At 43.8% G+C, this 15,452-nt stretch overlaps 1 protein-coding gene across 1 annotated transcript in view; it reads right to left on the reverse strand.

Moving 5' to 3' along the window:
• The window catches only part of RNF144B (ring finger protein 144B), a 252,111-nt gene that overhangs the window by 2,232 nt on the left and 234,427 nt on the right, over positions 1 to 15,452 (reverse strand). Inside the window, exon 7 of the mRNA XM_085607055.1 lies at positions 2,624 to 2,713. Coding sequence (XP_085463181.1) covers positions 2,624 to 2,713 — 90 coding nt within the window. The remainder of the gene's footprint in view (positions 1 to 2,623; positions 2,714 to 15,452) is intronic.

The following is a 15,452-nucleotide window of genomic DNA, read 5'->3' on the forward strand; positions in this document are numbered from 1 at the left end:
GTTACACGAAGTTTTGCGGAAACAATGGAAAGCACTGTGTGGAAGCTTCCTGCGACTGCAAATCTCTTGCTACTTTATACACGCTGAAAAGAGCTGGAGAAGCCTTCCTGGGAAAAATTTTGCGGTCAATTCTTCGGTATCTCTTCTGTCGTTATTGATGCAGTAAAAAGGAAGAAGTCAACACCTCTTTGATTGTGTGTGTGGATCATAATCCAAAGTGACGATGTGCTTTGAGTAAGCTCGACCTCAAACCAAAACCTACACAGCCAACAATAGTGCAATATGGCCTTTTTGACTGGTACGGTGCAGTGACTATAAGCATCTCCAGATAAGGAACAGTTCTCTACTACACATGTCTCCATGAATAACCAGACACATATCGGAAATTATGAACCTATATTACATCTGGGATTGGATGGGATGTCTACCTACGATTTATAGGAAAAATCCTGCTTCAGAACGTGCAACTTCATAGGGTGTTCCCAAAACTGAGTATCTAGATAGTAGGTGCATAATGTAGTCGACAACTACTAGAGGATCACCCTGTAAATGCACGTACTAGTTCTCAGTAGTACCACCAGCCTAACAGTTAAGTTCTCAATACAGTGTATTTTTTTTAAACCAGAAAAACACTAACAAAATGTTTGATGTTGATATTGGATTAATTGCAGTTGGTCTTATGCGTGAAAGGAGTCCTTGTCAGCCTAGAAACAGCAAAACCAAGTTGCACTGGATGGAAGAGATCTAAAATTGGAATGTGGAGCAAGGGGTTGCCTTAACGAGCATGACCAAGGTTAAATGTGGCCTGTCTTCTGGTCTCACGCTTCAAAGCGAGTTACAGCATCTAAGGTGGTGCCAACACAGCCTTCAAGCAGGCCCATTCCTGGCCCACTCCTGTCTAAAAATACCAGTGACATAGTCTCACGCACGTGCTTCTTGAGTGAATTGTCCTAGTTTATACACAAAGCAACACAGAGGCTAAATCTGTTAGAAACCAGATTACTACAGACAGCAAGCAATTCTGGTGACTGAGACAGGAAATGACATCTGTGAACGAGATAAATAATCTTATAACCAACACTGACAAGCTGCTTTAGTTTTAAAGGGTGAGCCATTTTCACATTGATAAATGGACGAGGAGGTAACATCTGGACGTTCTTCTCTTCAGCCTATGAAAACTCGACACAAGGATCATAATAGACCCGAAACCGGAGACACAATGTCTGAACACTAACGCCGCCAACGTGCCTGCTCTTACGTCACTCAAGGCTCCTACATCATGTTGCAATATGCAATCAAGAGGATAAAAGCCCCTATGTAGTTTGGATACAGCAGTCCAAGATGAAGGTCCAGCCATAAACCAGGGATTTCACGAAGTGTGGATTGTAATAGGGGTAAAGAGCTACAGGTCATCGAAGCTATGTGGGCATGTCCGATCTCCTAGAGAAGATATCTTTAGAGAAAATCAATCTTTTTTTTTTTTTTTTAAACGTAGTGATTTACAAAAGTGGGGGATTTCCAATACGCAGTTTTCCTGAGCTACCCAACAAAATATTCCTATCAGGATAAGATCGCTGTATCCTCAGCCAGACGTGCTTTGGTTACGCATTAACAAAGGAGCTTTCTGCCATCCCCTGAAGAACAAGATATTTACCCCACCTGGTATGAAAAAAGAAGTTCCCCCGAAATTAAAGTGACACTGTTTTTTCTTGCGTGAATTAGATATTAAAACTAATAAGTGAATGCTAGCAGCCAATGTCAAGAGTCCTGGTTTGAGGAAATGACAGCAAAGCTACAGAAATCAATAAATGTTGTCACAGTTATTACCATACAAGTCATTAAGTAATGAGCCATGTCCCGCTTCATTTGGGTTCTGAAGGCTAGTAATCTGTTAGAAATAAAAGGTGCACATTCACCCTTAATACAAGTTATTTATTCTTTTAATATTAAATAATAATGACTGTCAGAATGCACACAATTGACAAGTTCTCCACAAACAAAGTGCACACTACAGAATTATGGCATTAGACACACAGACTACAGGTTCCTTCTTGGGGGCTTAAGCCTGGAAACATGTTCCTCTTGAACCTTGGACCCCGAGCGCTGAATCTGTATTTCGCAGCCAATTGAAAACGTGGCTTTTTTCTTCTCGTTAATGTGGTGCTAAGAAGGTTCTTTTCTTTTTCGTTCTGCTTGCAGTTCACAGTGCCAGGACACTGCTAAGGGTTGACACACGCTTTATAAAACCCACGCATTCTTTCAAGACGTGCAAGAGAACATCCTCGTATTATGGCAGGTCATGTTCACTTGTGTATTTTTTTAAAACAGTTTTTATTGAGTTGTCAAAGTACAAACAAGGTGAGATCATTACAAGGCAATCGAGATGAAATTAGCATGGAATAGGTCCTCCTCGACTGCGATGTAACTGTGGCCTATTTAGGTATGGGGTTATCGGGTGCATAGCTAGGGTGACTTTTGCTCAAGTGTGGTTCGAGGAAACGAATGTAGGGAGATAGTGAGGCAGTTATGGTGAAAACGTCAACTATGAGACGGGGGATGGTCCCCTTTGAATGCATAAGTTCACGTTTGTGTTCATTTCACAACTGAGTTCTTCTTTCCTTACCTGTGTTCTGTTCCACATGACTGAGGCTCGGGAATGCCCAAGCTTGTTCCTACAGGGGCCTTTGTCGTAATGTCGGAGAAAAATATCATTCTGAAATGTGGAGAAGAAGCACTCAGTCAGAAAACGATAGCAGAATCAAAATATTAGACTTGCATTAAGTGACAAATAGTCATTCTTGCATCTACCAACACGCAGTGCAGTTTAGGACAAGCGATGGTGTCAACCATAGACTTTTAAACAGCAGACAATTTGAGCATGTAAACACAAGAGACAACGTTTATTTGAAAATAAAGATAGGGTGATGCATACTGTCTGCACATTTTGTACCCCAGCTTGCCAAAGTCTATTGTTCTTCTTGTTTGTCTAATATCTTTGGAATCAGTTGCAGTATCTCCACCACTCAAACTGACAGCACCACACAGCTCATAATTCCCATGGGTACCATTCCATGAAGATGCCTTTACTTGTTGTAATTTATCATTCACTCTGCCCCAACCTTGTTACAATACGTTCTTTTTTTAAATTACTTTACTTTTCATTACAATTTCTATAGTGTGCAGGACACAAACAGCTGCCTCAGAGTACTGGGGGTGGGTAGAGACATCAGATCAACACATCAATGGGGTCACATGAAGGTGACTGACGCAGTAAATCCAATCCAGCAATGAAAGTATAATGTTATGACCTAAATGTCTGCCGATATCCGAATACTCTTTCTTCTTCCCATTTCCTATGTCTACTAGTATTCAGCTCCTTTGAAGGAGTTACAGAACAGACCATGATTTCCACTGCTTGCAGTGTCATGCGAGTTTGCAATGACGGAACCCTTGTGGCTCTTGACGGACTCTATAGAGCGGTGTTGTAAGCGTTCGAGCAAAGTTAAGTGAATGCAGATTTAGAATGTTGTGTGCAGCTATACACAGAATAATAATGACAGGTTATACTAAGCTCCGTGTGTGGTGTTGTCATTGGCGAGTACCCGGGCTGGGGAGGACGCTACAACTGGCGACAAAATAGAGGATAAGTAACCCAAAGATCGACAGTTTTCTCCCAGAGAGTTTGCCATGGTCAAGCAAACTGCTTTTGGTTGCCATGTGTGCCTCAGTCGAAGTGGGGAATTGACGTTTGTTGTATGTGAAGTCACAACACAGCCCCAGTCCAAGTAAAGCATTTGACGATAACAAAAGCTTTGTTGAGAAGTCTAGATATCGTTGTCTGAAAACCTGCTGGGAAGGCAGCAAAGAGAGGTACTGTACTGCGCTACTGTGCAACTCAAAGCAATACATCATACGGAGTGATAATGCTATAGGCGAAAGCAACCAGGTTTTGAAAGAGCAGCAAATTGCAGAGAAGCACTGCCAACTAAGCCCTGTAAGGCAGAGATCAACCAGGTGTCAGACAGCACAAAGAGATACCTAAAGGCAAAGCGATACAGATACAAGAAACGGTAATCTGCCACCCAGTACTGTTTAAATAAAGGCATCATGCCACAGCGCTGGAGGGAGAGACCTCAGTGGAAGCACCCGGGGTTCTGCTTGTGGAGCAGTCCATACCCAAAGCGCCACCAAATCAAAGCTGCTAAGTGGGGGTCAGAACACCACCTGAGGTCTCCGAAGTTCAGAAAGCAGACAGCAGCGATAGGAATCGTGAAAGTTTGATTTTCCAATGGAGATCAAGAAAGAGGTCATGTCTTGTGTCATTTTCAAAGAGTATCCAAAGGGAAGCACATCACAAGGCTCCAGAGATGGTTTCAACAAACAAGCTCACCAAGCAGCCTCAGAAAGAACGCAGCTCTCCACATCAGTGAGTTCCACCGATGGTTACAATGCCACAGTTTTCTTGAAACCACCAACACCATTCGATAACGCCAAAAAGCTTAATATTGGCAACAGACGGACTGCCAATGTAGAGACATTTGATAAATGTATTGATGCAAAGGAAAAAGCACATAACAAAAAGATTATCAAATACTTTAAGAATCTTGCTGGTGAAGGTGTAAAAGAAGTCAAAGAACATGCAGCGAGCTGATGAAATTAGATACAGTCAAATCAAAGCAGCCTTGAATCTCAAGCTCAATCCAATGCCGAATGTAGATTACAAAAGACACATCTTCAGTCATGAACGACAGCTGGAGAGACCATCAACAAATTTGTTGAAACTGGATACGCTCATCAAACACTACAAGTTCAACAAGTTTAATGAGGAAGCTATATGCCTCAGAGTGACTGACAGATGCTTATCAGATTCGTTCAGACGGCGAATGCTGAGAGAAACTTAGTCTGGAGCGAGTTCTTATGGCTGCCAAGCCAAACAGCGTGTTGATCGGCAAGCTGTTGACATGGAGGCCAGATGTGCCCAGAGTGAGTCAGTCATGAGCATGAAAGTAAGCCAAAGTACAAGGCTGAGGTACACATAGTGATTTCTCCTCCGAAAAAGAAGTTGTGCTTCAGATGTGGATTTGAGTTTCCACACAAAGGTAAATGTCCCACCATGGGGAAAATCTGCAAAGGCTGAATAAAGGAGTGACACAGCGTGAATACATAATGGTCGCCCAAACGTTCCAGAAGCAACATTCGGCACACACCCACAAGTCCAAGTGAATCCATAAGCTGAGGCAAATCGACACCAAACAAAGCTGATCGGCATCTTAATCTTCGTCGAACATGTCTTCAGTACCAATGTCAAGTGAAAGTGAAGAAGATGGTTGTGCCATGTCAATGTTTACCTCAGAGAAACGTGCGCATGTTGGACTGGCCGCATGTATGGAAATGTACCGATCCAAGAAAAGTCGACATGACAAAGCACCAAAGTCATTCAAACACTGTCTGAAAATCACACTAAAGGTCAACGGTCGTTCAACCTTTCATTATCGACAGTGGTGCGTCAGTAAACATTATGCCTGATGAGAAAAATAATGAACTGTTTCAATTGCCCCGACTTACGCCATTGAAAACTAAAGTGTATACATGGGCTGCATCCATGCCATTGAAAAGTCAAGGTGCATTTGTAGCAACAACGAAACATAAGAAAACCAAAGAACAAGCACCCATTCATGTACTTCAAGGTATGGCATCAAGAGCCGGTTTACTCAGTTTAATCAAAGCTGCTGATATGGGACTGATATCAGTGAACTATAGCATGAGTGCTCATCATGAAATAGTAAATAAGTCAATTCCCTTTGTTGTTTCATGGGTTTGAAAAACTAACTATGAAGGTCCAATTACACATTTATGAGGACGTCCGTCCTATTGCTCAAAGACACAGATTAAATGCCTTTCACTTACAGAAAGCTGTTGAAAAAGAACTTGAATCCTTACTCAAACAGGATATCACTGAGTGTTCCACTGGTCCAACTCCATGGGCTGCCCCCACAGTGGTAGTACACAAAATAGACAGTAAAAGAGCTGTATGCATCTGCGTGTATATGTGTAAAGCAAATTAGGCAATCAAAAGAGAAGGACATCCAGGTCCGCACAATACCGACATAGCACAATTAAATGGTTCAAAGGTATTCTCTCGCCTTGATCTGAATAAAGGTTATCATCAGTTACAACTCAAGAAGAACTGCAGGTACATTACAACCATGTCTACAGATGTTGTTTGTTCTGTTGTTCTGTTACAAAATACTATGTTTTGGTGTGTCATCAGCTGCCGAGGTCTTTCAATAGGTAATTCAACGTATCCTACAGCAGTCATGAATGCTTTCAACTATAGTAATGACATACTGGTTTTCAGACCTACATGGCAGGAGCACGATAAAGCTCTCACGAAAGTGTCATTTGCTTGCTGATGCAGGTTCAACTTTGAATGCTGAGAAATGTGAGTTCCATTACACAAAGTCAACATTCTTTGGCCATATCTTTTCTGATGGGGGCATGACACCCATTCCAGCTAAAGTGCAAGCTCTGTCAACTACCAGGCCTCCACAAGATGTTTCCATGTTATGTTCATTCCTTGGCATGGCCAGCTACTGCTCTAGATACATACGAGACTTTGCCAATATTAGTGCGCCATTAAGAGACTTGACAAAAACAGGTTTCTTTTCATTGGTGACATGAATGCGAGCAAAGCTTTCAGAAAATCAAACAGGCTATAGAGAATGCTACTGGAATCGCATATTCTGATCCAAAGCTTCATATTGAGGTTGTCGTTGATGCTAACCCAGTTGGGTTAGGCGCCATACTGGTACAAGGCAGTGGACATCCAAATGCTCCAAGACGTAGTGCGGCCTACACAAGCCAAAGTTTGTCCCAAACTGAACGTGCTTATTGATAACCTGAGAAAGAAAGCTTGGCAGTGTTGTGGGCTTATGAACATTTCCAAGTATTTTTGTATGGGTAGCCCTTCATGCTTGTGACAGCTCATCAAACATTGTTGACCATCTTTGGCAATACAAAGGCAAAAATGCCTAGTCGCATTGAACGTTGGGGTCTGTGATTGCAAGAATACAGCTACACCATCCTGCATCATCCAGGGAAAGATCAAAACCCTGCAGGCAACTTTTCACAAGTGCCTCTACAGTGCCCTGGCAATCCTTCCAAGAAGGACTGAAGTATACATAAGTTTCATTATGAAATCAAGCATCCCAGCTGCCATTTTATTGGACCAACTTGTCACTACCATGAGTCAAGAAAGTGACATGCTAAAACTGAAAGACATTATTAAATATCAGTATCGGTACCAGCACTCTCGACCTCTTACCAGTGAGGGTGAATACCAAAAGATTTAAAATGTCAAAGATGAACTGTCTGTTACACAGGAAGGAATTATTCTAAGAGGTTCAAGAATTGTCACTCCGGTGAGTCTGCAACAACAGATAATCGAAGTGGCCCATGATTGACATTGTGGAATTGATGCCACCAAACGAGCTCTCCGAGGCTCAGTCTGGTTTCCACATCTCGACAAGAGAGTTGAAAGAGAATTGAAGGCCTGTCATCTATGCAACTGCCTGTCATCGAAAATCACTCAACACCCCTTAAACATGTCAGAGGTGTCGACACTTGCATGCGAAAGATTGGAGATAGAGTTGCAAATGTTTACATTATAGAAGTGTTCACCGTATATTATTGTTTAGTCCATCCTAATTGGACTGTGAGCACATATTACTGGGGGCATATAGAAGTTGGTTACACAAAAGGGAGCTTTTTAAAAAAAAATGGATAGATTGGCCAATGTGAAAATGTGTGACAACTTTGGATAAAAAGAGTGCCCAAGTCATCAGCAATGCATTAATTTGTCTGGGAAGAAGGCGGTGAAGAGCATTTGCCGCCAGAGGGTTGCACCAAGAGCACCTGCAGCTCATTCATGCATTGTGCACAGATGACGAAAATCAAGAAAACTGTTTTGGGCATTACTAGTCACAGAAAGCAGCTGCACATCAGCTCAAAAGACATGAACAAAGGAAATGTCAACACTAAGTTCAAGTCCCACTATGTCACAACAAACTACTATGGGGGAACACGCAGGTCAGACCTTTGATAAAACGCATCACAAAAGGTCTTTTAAATCGTCAGTGTTCATCCAGTAAATCAAAGAAGCCAAATGGGCTGGCAGAAAACTCTGAACTGTGCCAACAGCAAGGCACTGCTGTCACAAAATTAGGCCTGCAGAAGGTCAGTATGACAAGAGCCACATCAGGCAATAAATTTATCCGAGTGACCAGCATAGATAGGCTTTGTCAAATCGAATCAGATAAAAAGTATAAGATTGACTAATTTGGCTGGCCGATAGAATAGCGGCAGAAAAATGTGTTCTATCATCAAGCATGTGGTGTAGGTTGCAGAGACAGGATGTCATCTATAAGTGTAGCCGGATCGGCTGACAAATTCTCCTACTCAGGGGTCCTGGGTACCATACTCTACTGGGCCAGTCTGGGATATTAAGATGACTCAGATCAGGTCCGTCCAGTATTTTACTCAGAGCTCGAGACGAATGGGCAGACTGAAAACATAATACAAGTATACACAGTATTATATATATATATATATATATATATATATATATATATATATATATATATATATATATATATATATATTTTCCTAGCAATAAACTGTATGGGATATAAATGACATATGTAAAATAATGTCGAACAGTCAGAAGATTTTGGGTATAAGCAGGTGGACAACGGGGAGGCAGGTGAGTTAATGTGGAATCCACAGGCAGATACTGTATCCACAAGAAAAAGCGTTACCAAAAGTAAGTAACTTGTTCTTCTGATGGATACATCTGCCTGTGGATTCCTCACCTTTTGAGTTGAATCCCCAAGCTGTCCCCTCTTGGAGGAGGGTGTCCACCTGCCTATAACAAAAACTCTTGCAGAACAGAGCGTGCAAAATGGCCAACCCTCCTAATCTCTCAATCCAAGCAGTAATGCTTCGCAAAAGTGTAGAGGGAGGCCCAAGTTGCCATCTTACAGATGTCTACAACAGGAACACCTCTAGCCAAAGCAGAAGAAGATGACTTAGCTCTGGTGGAACGAGCTCTAATACCTTCAGGCAGCCACTTCTTGGCCAAGGTATAGCAGATCTTGATACACAAGATGATCCACCTGGAAAGTGTTCGTTCATGGATAGCTTTGCCCATCATCCTACCAACATAGCCCACAAACAGATGGTCATCAAGTCTTAGGTCCCTGGTACTGTCCAGGTAGAAACTAACAGCCCTCCTTGGGTCCAGGTGGTGAAGACTTTCCTCCTCCTTGGAAGGGTGAGGGGGAGGATAGAAGGTAGGTAAGGTAATAGACTGCCCTCGATGGAAAGGAGTGACCACCTTAGGCAGGAAAGCAGCCCTGGTCCTAAGAACCATCTTTTCTGCATTAATGGTTAAAAACAGAGGTTTAGAACTAAGAGCCTGAAGCTCACTTACCCTCCTGGCTAAGGTAATAGCGATCAGAAAAACCGTCTTGAAAGTAAGAAGCCTGAACGGGCATTTATGAAGAGGCTCAAAAGGAGAAACCATCAGGAAAGTAAGTACTAAATTCAAATCCCATTGAGGCAAAATGAAGGGAGTGGGAGGAAACCTATTGGTGAGGCCATTAATAAACCTCATAACAATGGGGGACTCAAATAAAGACGGTTGGTCCGGCAAACCGAGGAAAGCCGACGAAGCCGACAAGTAACCCTTTACTGTAGCCATAGCACAACCTTGCTGAGTCAAGGAAAGTGAAAAGCCAAGTACATCAGATAAATGGGCCTTCAAAGTATCAATGGACCCCTCTCCACACTGTTTAACAAACCTGGACCACCTAGAGGAATAAATAGATTTGGTGGAGTGTCTCCTGGATGATAAAATAACATCCACCACATCCGGTGAGAGAGAGAAAGAACTCCGGTTGCCCCGTTCAATCTCCAGGCATGCAGGTGCAGGCTCTGGAGGTGGGCGTGTAGAGCCTGCCTCTGCGACTGGAGGTTCTAGATCCATTGCAGGGTAGATTGAGCAAGGTAGCCTGTACATCTGGTGAGAAACCTGAAGACCTAAGCCAGGCATGCCTCCAGGTAGCCACCGAGGAGCCCATCACCCTGGCGACCGATTCCGCTGTGTTTAGACCAGACTGAATTAACTGACGGGCTGCGGCTTGAGTGTCTGATAGCGCTTCCAAATAATGAACACAGTCATCTTAAGGCAATTTAGGAGCTACCTGCTTGACAGAATCCATTAGTGCATGAATGTACCTTCCTAGCAAACACGTGGCATTTGTCGACTTCAGAACCATACTTACTGAGGAAAACACCTTTTTTGCAGACTGTTCTAGTTTTTTTGAGTCTCTATTCCCCGGGGTGGTGATGAAGGATCCAGTTGACTGCTTGAAACTAGAAGTCTGAACCACCAAGCTTTCTGGCGAAGGATGGGCAGAAAGAAAAGCTGGATCACCAGGAGCAGGCTTATACCGTCTTGCCACTGACCTAGAAACTGTAGGGGCAGACAAGGGCTTCTGCCACACCTCCATAATCGGCTCCGTCAACGCCTCTTTGAAAGGCAGCAGAGGCTCAACAGAAGAGGAAGGAAAGTGCAACACGGCAGTCAAGATATTTGACTTCACCTCAGCAGAGGGCAACTGAAGGGCCAACAGGTCAGCGGCATTCCTGATGACTGAGTGGTAAGGGGCAACATCTTGTGAAGGCAAAGCCTTCAGAGAAGAAAGCTCCCACTCAGGTGTAATATCTAGGGCACTTGGCTCCCATAAGCCCTCGAAATCGCCCACGGAGTCGAGGATCTCCCCTTCCGCGTGTTCTTGTTGGTACTCCTCTTCTTCCAACAGTCTTTGCGCTTCTTCTTTCCTGGAATGTCGCTTCGAGATCGGCATCAGCGGGCGCCGTTGATGCCAGCGTTGAAGGAGGACCTTCCGAAGTGGGCAACGGTGCCGCTCGAATCCGGGAAGATGTTGGCCCAACACCACACGGCACCAGAGTTTGAGGTATCTGAGTCGAAAACCTTGGCGCCGGAAACTGCCATGACGGAGCCGTCAGCATTAAAGGTGCATGGGCATACTACTGGGGGATGCCCAAATTAAAGGCAAGCAGACTCACGGGGCCAGACGGCGCACCAGTAGGGTAAGATCCCTTGGTAAACATGCCAAACATCGCATCTAGGAAATGCGATGGATCGGCTCCTTGTCCTGGAAAAGGAAGATAAGGATCCAAACCCCCTGGTCTGGATCCATCCGAGGCCTTACGTGGGCTGAGGCTGCAGCACCGGAGACATCGGAGCGGGTACAGGTGAAGCCACAGGAGTGGGAGAAGACTCCCTTGTTGCCGGAGAATCCATGGGCACTGGCGAATCCCTCTACGCCGAAGAGTGGGGCGGAGTCGCCTACGGAGAAGGAGTAAGCGACGGCGAGATGGCAATCTTGTCACAACGCCGCTGTACGAGGAAGGCCGACCTTGAAGCCCTTCCCTTTGTAGATAGACGTCGAGACCCATGTCTTCTCTTTTTCTTATGCTTCTTCGAAGTATGCGAGGTCGACGACTTCGATCTCTTCCGACCCCTCTTCTCTTTTTCCGCCCGCGCCATGAAGAGTTTCGCCTCACGTTCCTTCAGCACGAACACCCTTGGACATTGTGGTCCAAAGAAAGACACCAGAGACAGTCGTCGTGGGGATCCGTGATGGACATATGGCTCCCACACTCCTTGCAGGGCATGAAACCAGACTTCTTCGAAGTAGCCATTCTCACTGCAACACGAAATAGAACATAGAAACAATGTTATCACATGTAAAATGGAGAGTCCCTAAAAAAAATAGTTACTAGTCAACGGTGTGGAAAAAAAGGATCTGACGTCAGCAGGCCGACTAGGTCTTCTTATGGCTCAGATGACGTCATGCGGAGTCGCAAGCGGAGCTGTGCTACTGTGATGCCCTCGTCGACGTGGGAGTGCTAAGAAAATAAATTCCGTGGAATGCTGGCGCAGGGGTAATTTAAAAGGTGAGGACTTCACAGGCAGATGTGTCCATCAGAATTAAAAGTATTCTGTTCCCACTGTGATCTGAAGGTAATGCCTGTGGGACTGCAGGATGGGTATATGAAAATAAGCACACAGCAAGTCCAGGGACACCATTCAGTCTCCTGGGTCGAGAGAAGAAAGAATCTAAGACAGGGCAATGATTTTGAATTTATTTATCCTCTGAAAGGCATCAGTGGGCAAGGTCCTGTATAGGTCTGAAGCCTCTGTCCTTCTTTGGTGCAATGAAATAGCATGAACAACACCCCTTTCCTCTCACTGAATCTGGCCTTCACTTGATGACACCCTTGGGCAGCAGAAGGTTGACTTATTGCAGCAAGTCTATAAAATGATCTGCTGAGAGATGGTCTGATGTGGTGGGAAAAACAGGGGAAGGGAGAAAATGAAAGGCTCGGTGTAACCCCTTTGAATGAAATGCAAGTCCCATCTGTTAATGATGAATATGTGTCCGGTGAGGAAATTTCGCATCCTGCATTGTACCAGCTACGTGTGATCCAGTGAGATCAAATTAAAGTGTCTTGGCAGCTGCTGAAGCAAGGGGAGGAAGGAAGAGTTACTGTAAAGCTATTTCTGCTGGGTTCAAACAGCCTCGTCAGCCACCCAGATATGTACCACGAAAACACTGGGTCTGCTGCTGCGTCACAGGCTTGGAGGGCTGTTATTGTCTGTAAGCTAGCCCCTTAGGATAGCACCTACATTTTCTGTACTGCTGTACAGGCTGAGAGGGCTGTGGTTGTCTGTATGCTATCTGTGCTATATTCTCTGATAGTACTGGTGTTGATGCAGAAACCAAGCATTAGAGTATGGGTGCATCATGAATAGCTGCGCTCACACCATGACATAGGCCTGGCATTGACTGACATCAGTTAAGATTCAGAGAACAGTGTCAGAGTTGTGTTTGGTGCTAGTGCCGGTGGTATCAGAGTTGGCATCAGTGCCGGCCTGGAAGGAACAAGCATGGAACCAGAATCCGGGGTGGAAATTTGATCCGTTGCTGGTACAAGCCTGAGAATGGGTCCCAAGGGCCAGTTGGTAGTGGTGGAGGGCCCATAAAGGAAGTCCATCTGGATACCTAGTAGCTTCCTGGGGCCCAAAGGTACCCCAGAGGGAGCTTGGAAAGTCTGAAAGAATTGCAGCCTGAATTCCTGAAAGACCACTAGTTTTTGAGGATTCCATGATGGCCAAGGGAATTCAGGGTGCAACGGGTCGGTTTTGTGATAGGAACAGAGTTCAAAGATGCTTGTGGGTATTAATCTTTTGATGGACTTCAGGTCTAACTTTAGACTTCAGGTCTAAGATTACCTTTGTGGATTGGGCCCTGAGTGTTTGGCATGAAAGCATGTGACAGTTAACCTACTTTTGACCAAATATGTTTTGTTTTCTTGTACAAGCATGTGTGCATGTATGAATTTCCTTCCTGCGTGTTTTAGTGTCATAGTGGCATGTTGGTGCTATGAGAGTGTATTTCATTTGGGAAACAGATGTGAGAGTGTAAGGTCCCAGTTTACGACCAGAGGGTTAGAGGCCAGGAGCTGTGTTTTTTGGTCTCCAAAGTATGCTTTTGTATAAACAGCTCTGCAAAGTAACTCAATCTTAGACTGCTACCATGGACTCAATCAGACAATCTAAGAGGGATCCCAGTCTCCCGATGACATGAGTTGTGTCGGATGAACCGGATCCATACCTCAGTCCAAAACTGCAGGCTGAGAGATGGATGACTTGTGCAGTTCCATAAGGATCTCATTTTACAGGCATTGTGGAATGGATGCAGCCCCTTGTCTTTGACGAGTGAATGCCTAAAGTGCGCCATGTGCCTGTGAAATCAGTTGTGAGCTAAAAGATGAGGAAAGATACCGACCCCATAACAACAGATGCAGACAGTAGTTGTTGGTGTGGCCTAATAAAAAATAGTTCACTGGAGTCCTAGGAGAATATGGGCCATATGACTCAGTTTCTGGCATCTACTTCTATAATTATGTGTTACTTTATCGCCATGAAATTATGGTATATTGACCATGCACTGACAGGTGATGAGGGTTCGTGCATGCCCAAATCAGAATCTTACTGTTGGGGAAGCGTGAGTTAATAAGTGATGAGATGTTGTCTCAGAACTTGTTCAAAGCTTATGAGTCTCAAGTACTCTTATTGCAGACAGGGCATGGGATGTTCAACATAAATCCATATGTCCTTACATAGACTTTGTCTTTATGAAAGAGTTCCTGACAAGTATGGAGGCTATGTGCGCGTTCACTCAGCAGCTGTGTATGCCCAAAGATTCAAGGATGGTGCATGTCTGTTCACACGGTTTGGGCCTTTGACAACATTATGGCTCACTTAATGTACTTAGTTATGTTGATGAGTTTAGATGAACAGAGTTATATGCACCAATTTCTGATGTGGCCAATATTTAAAGACTAATTGCTATGTAAGATAAAGAACGCTAAGATGATCTACCCGTCTATTGTTATTAAGGTTAAGCTATATTTGATATGAAAGGCAAAGCAGAATCACTATAAAAAAATAGCAGTATACCAATCAGTTTTACATTGTTTAAAAGAAAGACACCTTATGCCAGGGTTAATTCCAGGGGATTCTGACATGGGCTCGGGTTGAAGTTAACTCAGCAGCTATGTGAGTGCGAGGTCTTCAGCTGTATTTTAACAGTGAAGCGTCATATGAATAAAATGAGGAAACGGTAAAAATGTAAGTATGACAGTCAGATGGTTACATCTGGGTGGGCCAGAAAAAGTTCCCAGGTAGCGAAGTCCACTTTCTGTTGCGACTGGAAAACTAACTTAACAAGTTAGAAAAAAGTAAAGTGGCAATGTGAATGCATAAAATTATGTTTGTAATACGCAGTCTTCCATAAAGGCACAGTGAGCGCAAACATTTGTTGGATTGCCTCTAAGAGGGTAGATGTGCAACACATTGGAATGCATAATCAAAAACACTGAAAAATAATATAATAAAGACATCAGTCATAGTGAATTGGTTTTAAAGGAATGCTGAATGCTAATTCAAAGCATTATATGTAAATAGCATGGGACTGATTATGTATTTTTTTGGAAGCAAAAAACTGTAGTTAAAAAGTCAGGTGACAGTTGCACTGACAAGCCAGACCTAAGCATCCATGTAGGTTAACGACTGCCCTCCTCCCATATCTCTGCTGCTACCAGGGAAAAGACCATAAATTGTCTAGTTATCTATGACATTTAACAGCATTACATGCCATGTGTGTGTCCCTGAAAGTTCAAGCCCAGGCAGCTGGGATAAATAATCAAAATTATCACCTTTTTTTGTGAAGTACACAACGTCTGCCCAATTAAAACATGCACTCCCAGCTCCAAACTTGGGCAGAGCAAAAGCCTCT

This window comes from Triturus cristatus, chromosome 5_2, assembly GCF_964204655.1.
Source record: "Triturus cristatus chromosome 5_2, aTriCri1.1, whole genome shotgun sequence".
Taxonomy (NCBI): domain Eukaryota; kingdom Metazoa; phylum Chordata; class Amphibia; order Caudata; family Salamandridae; genus Triturus; species Triturus cristatus.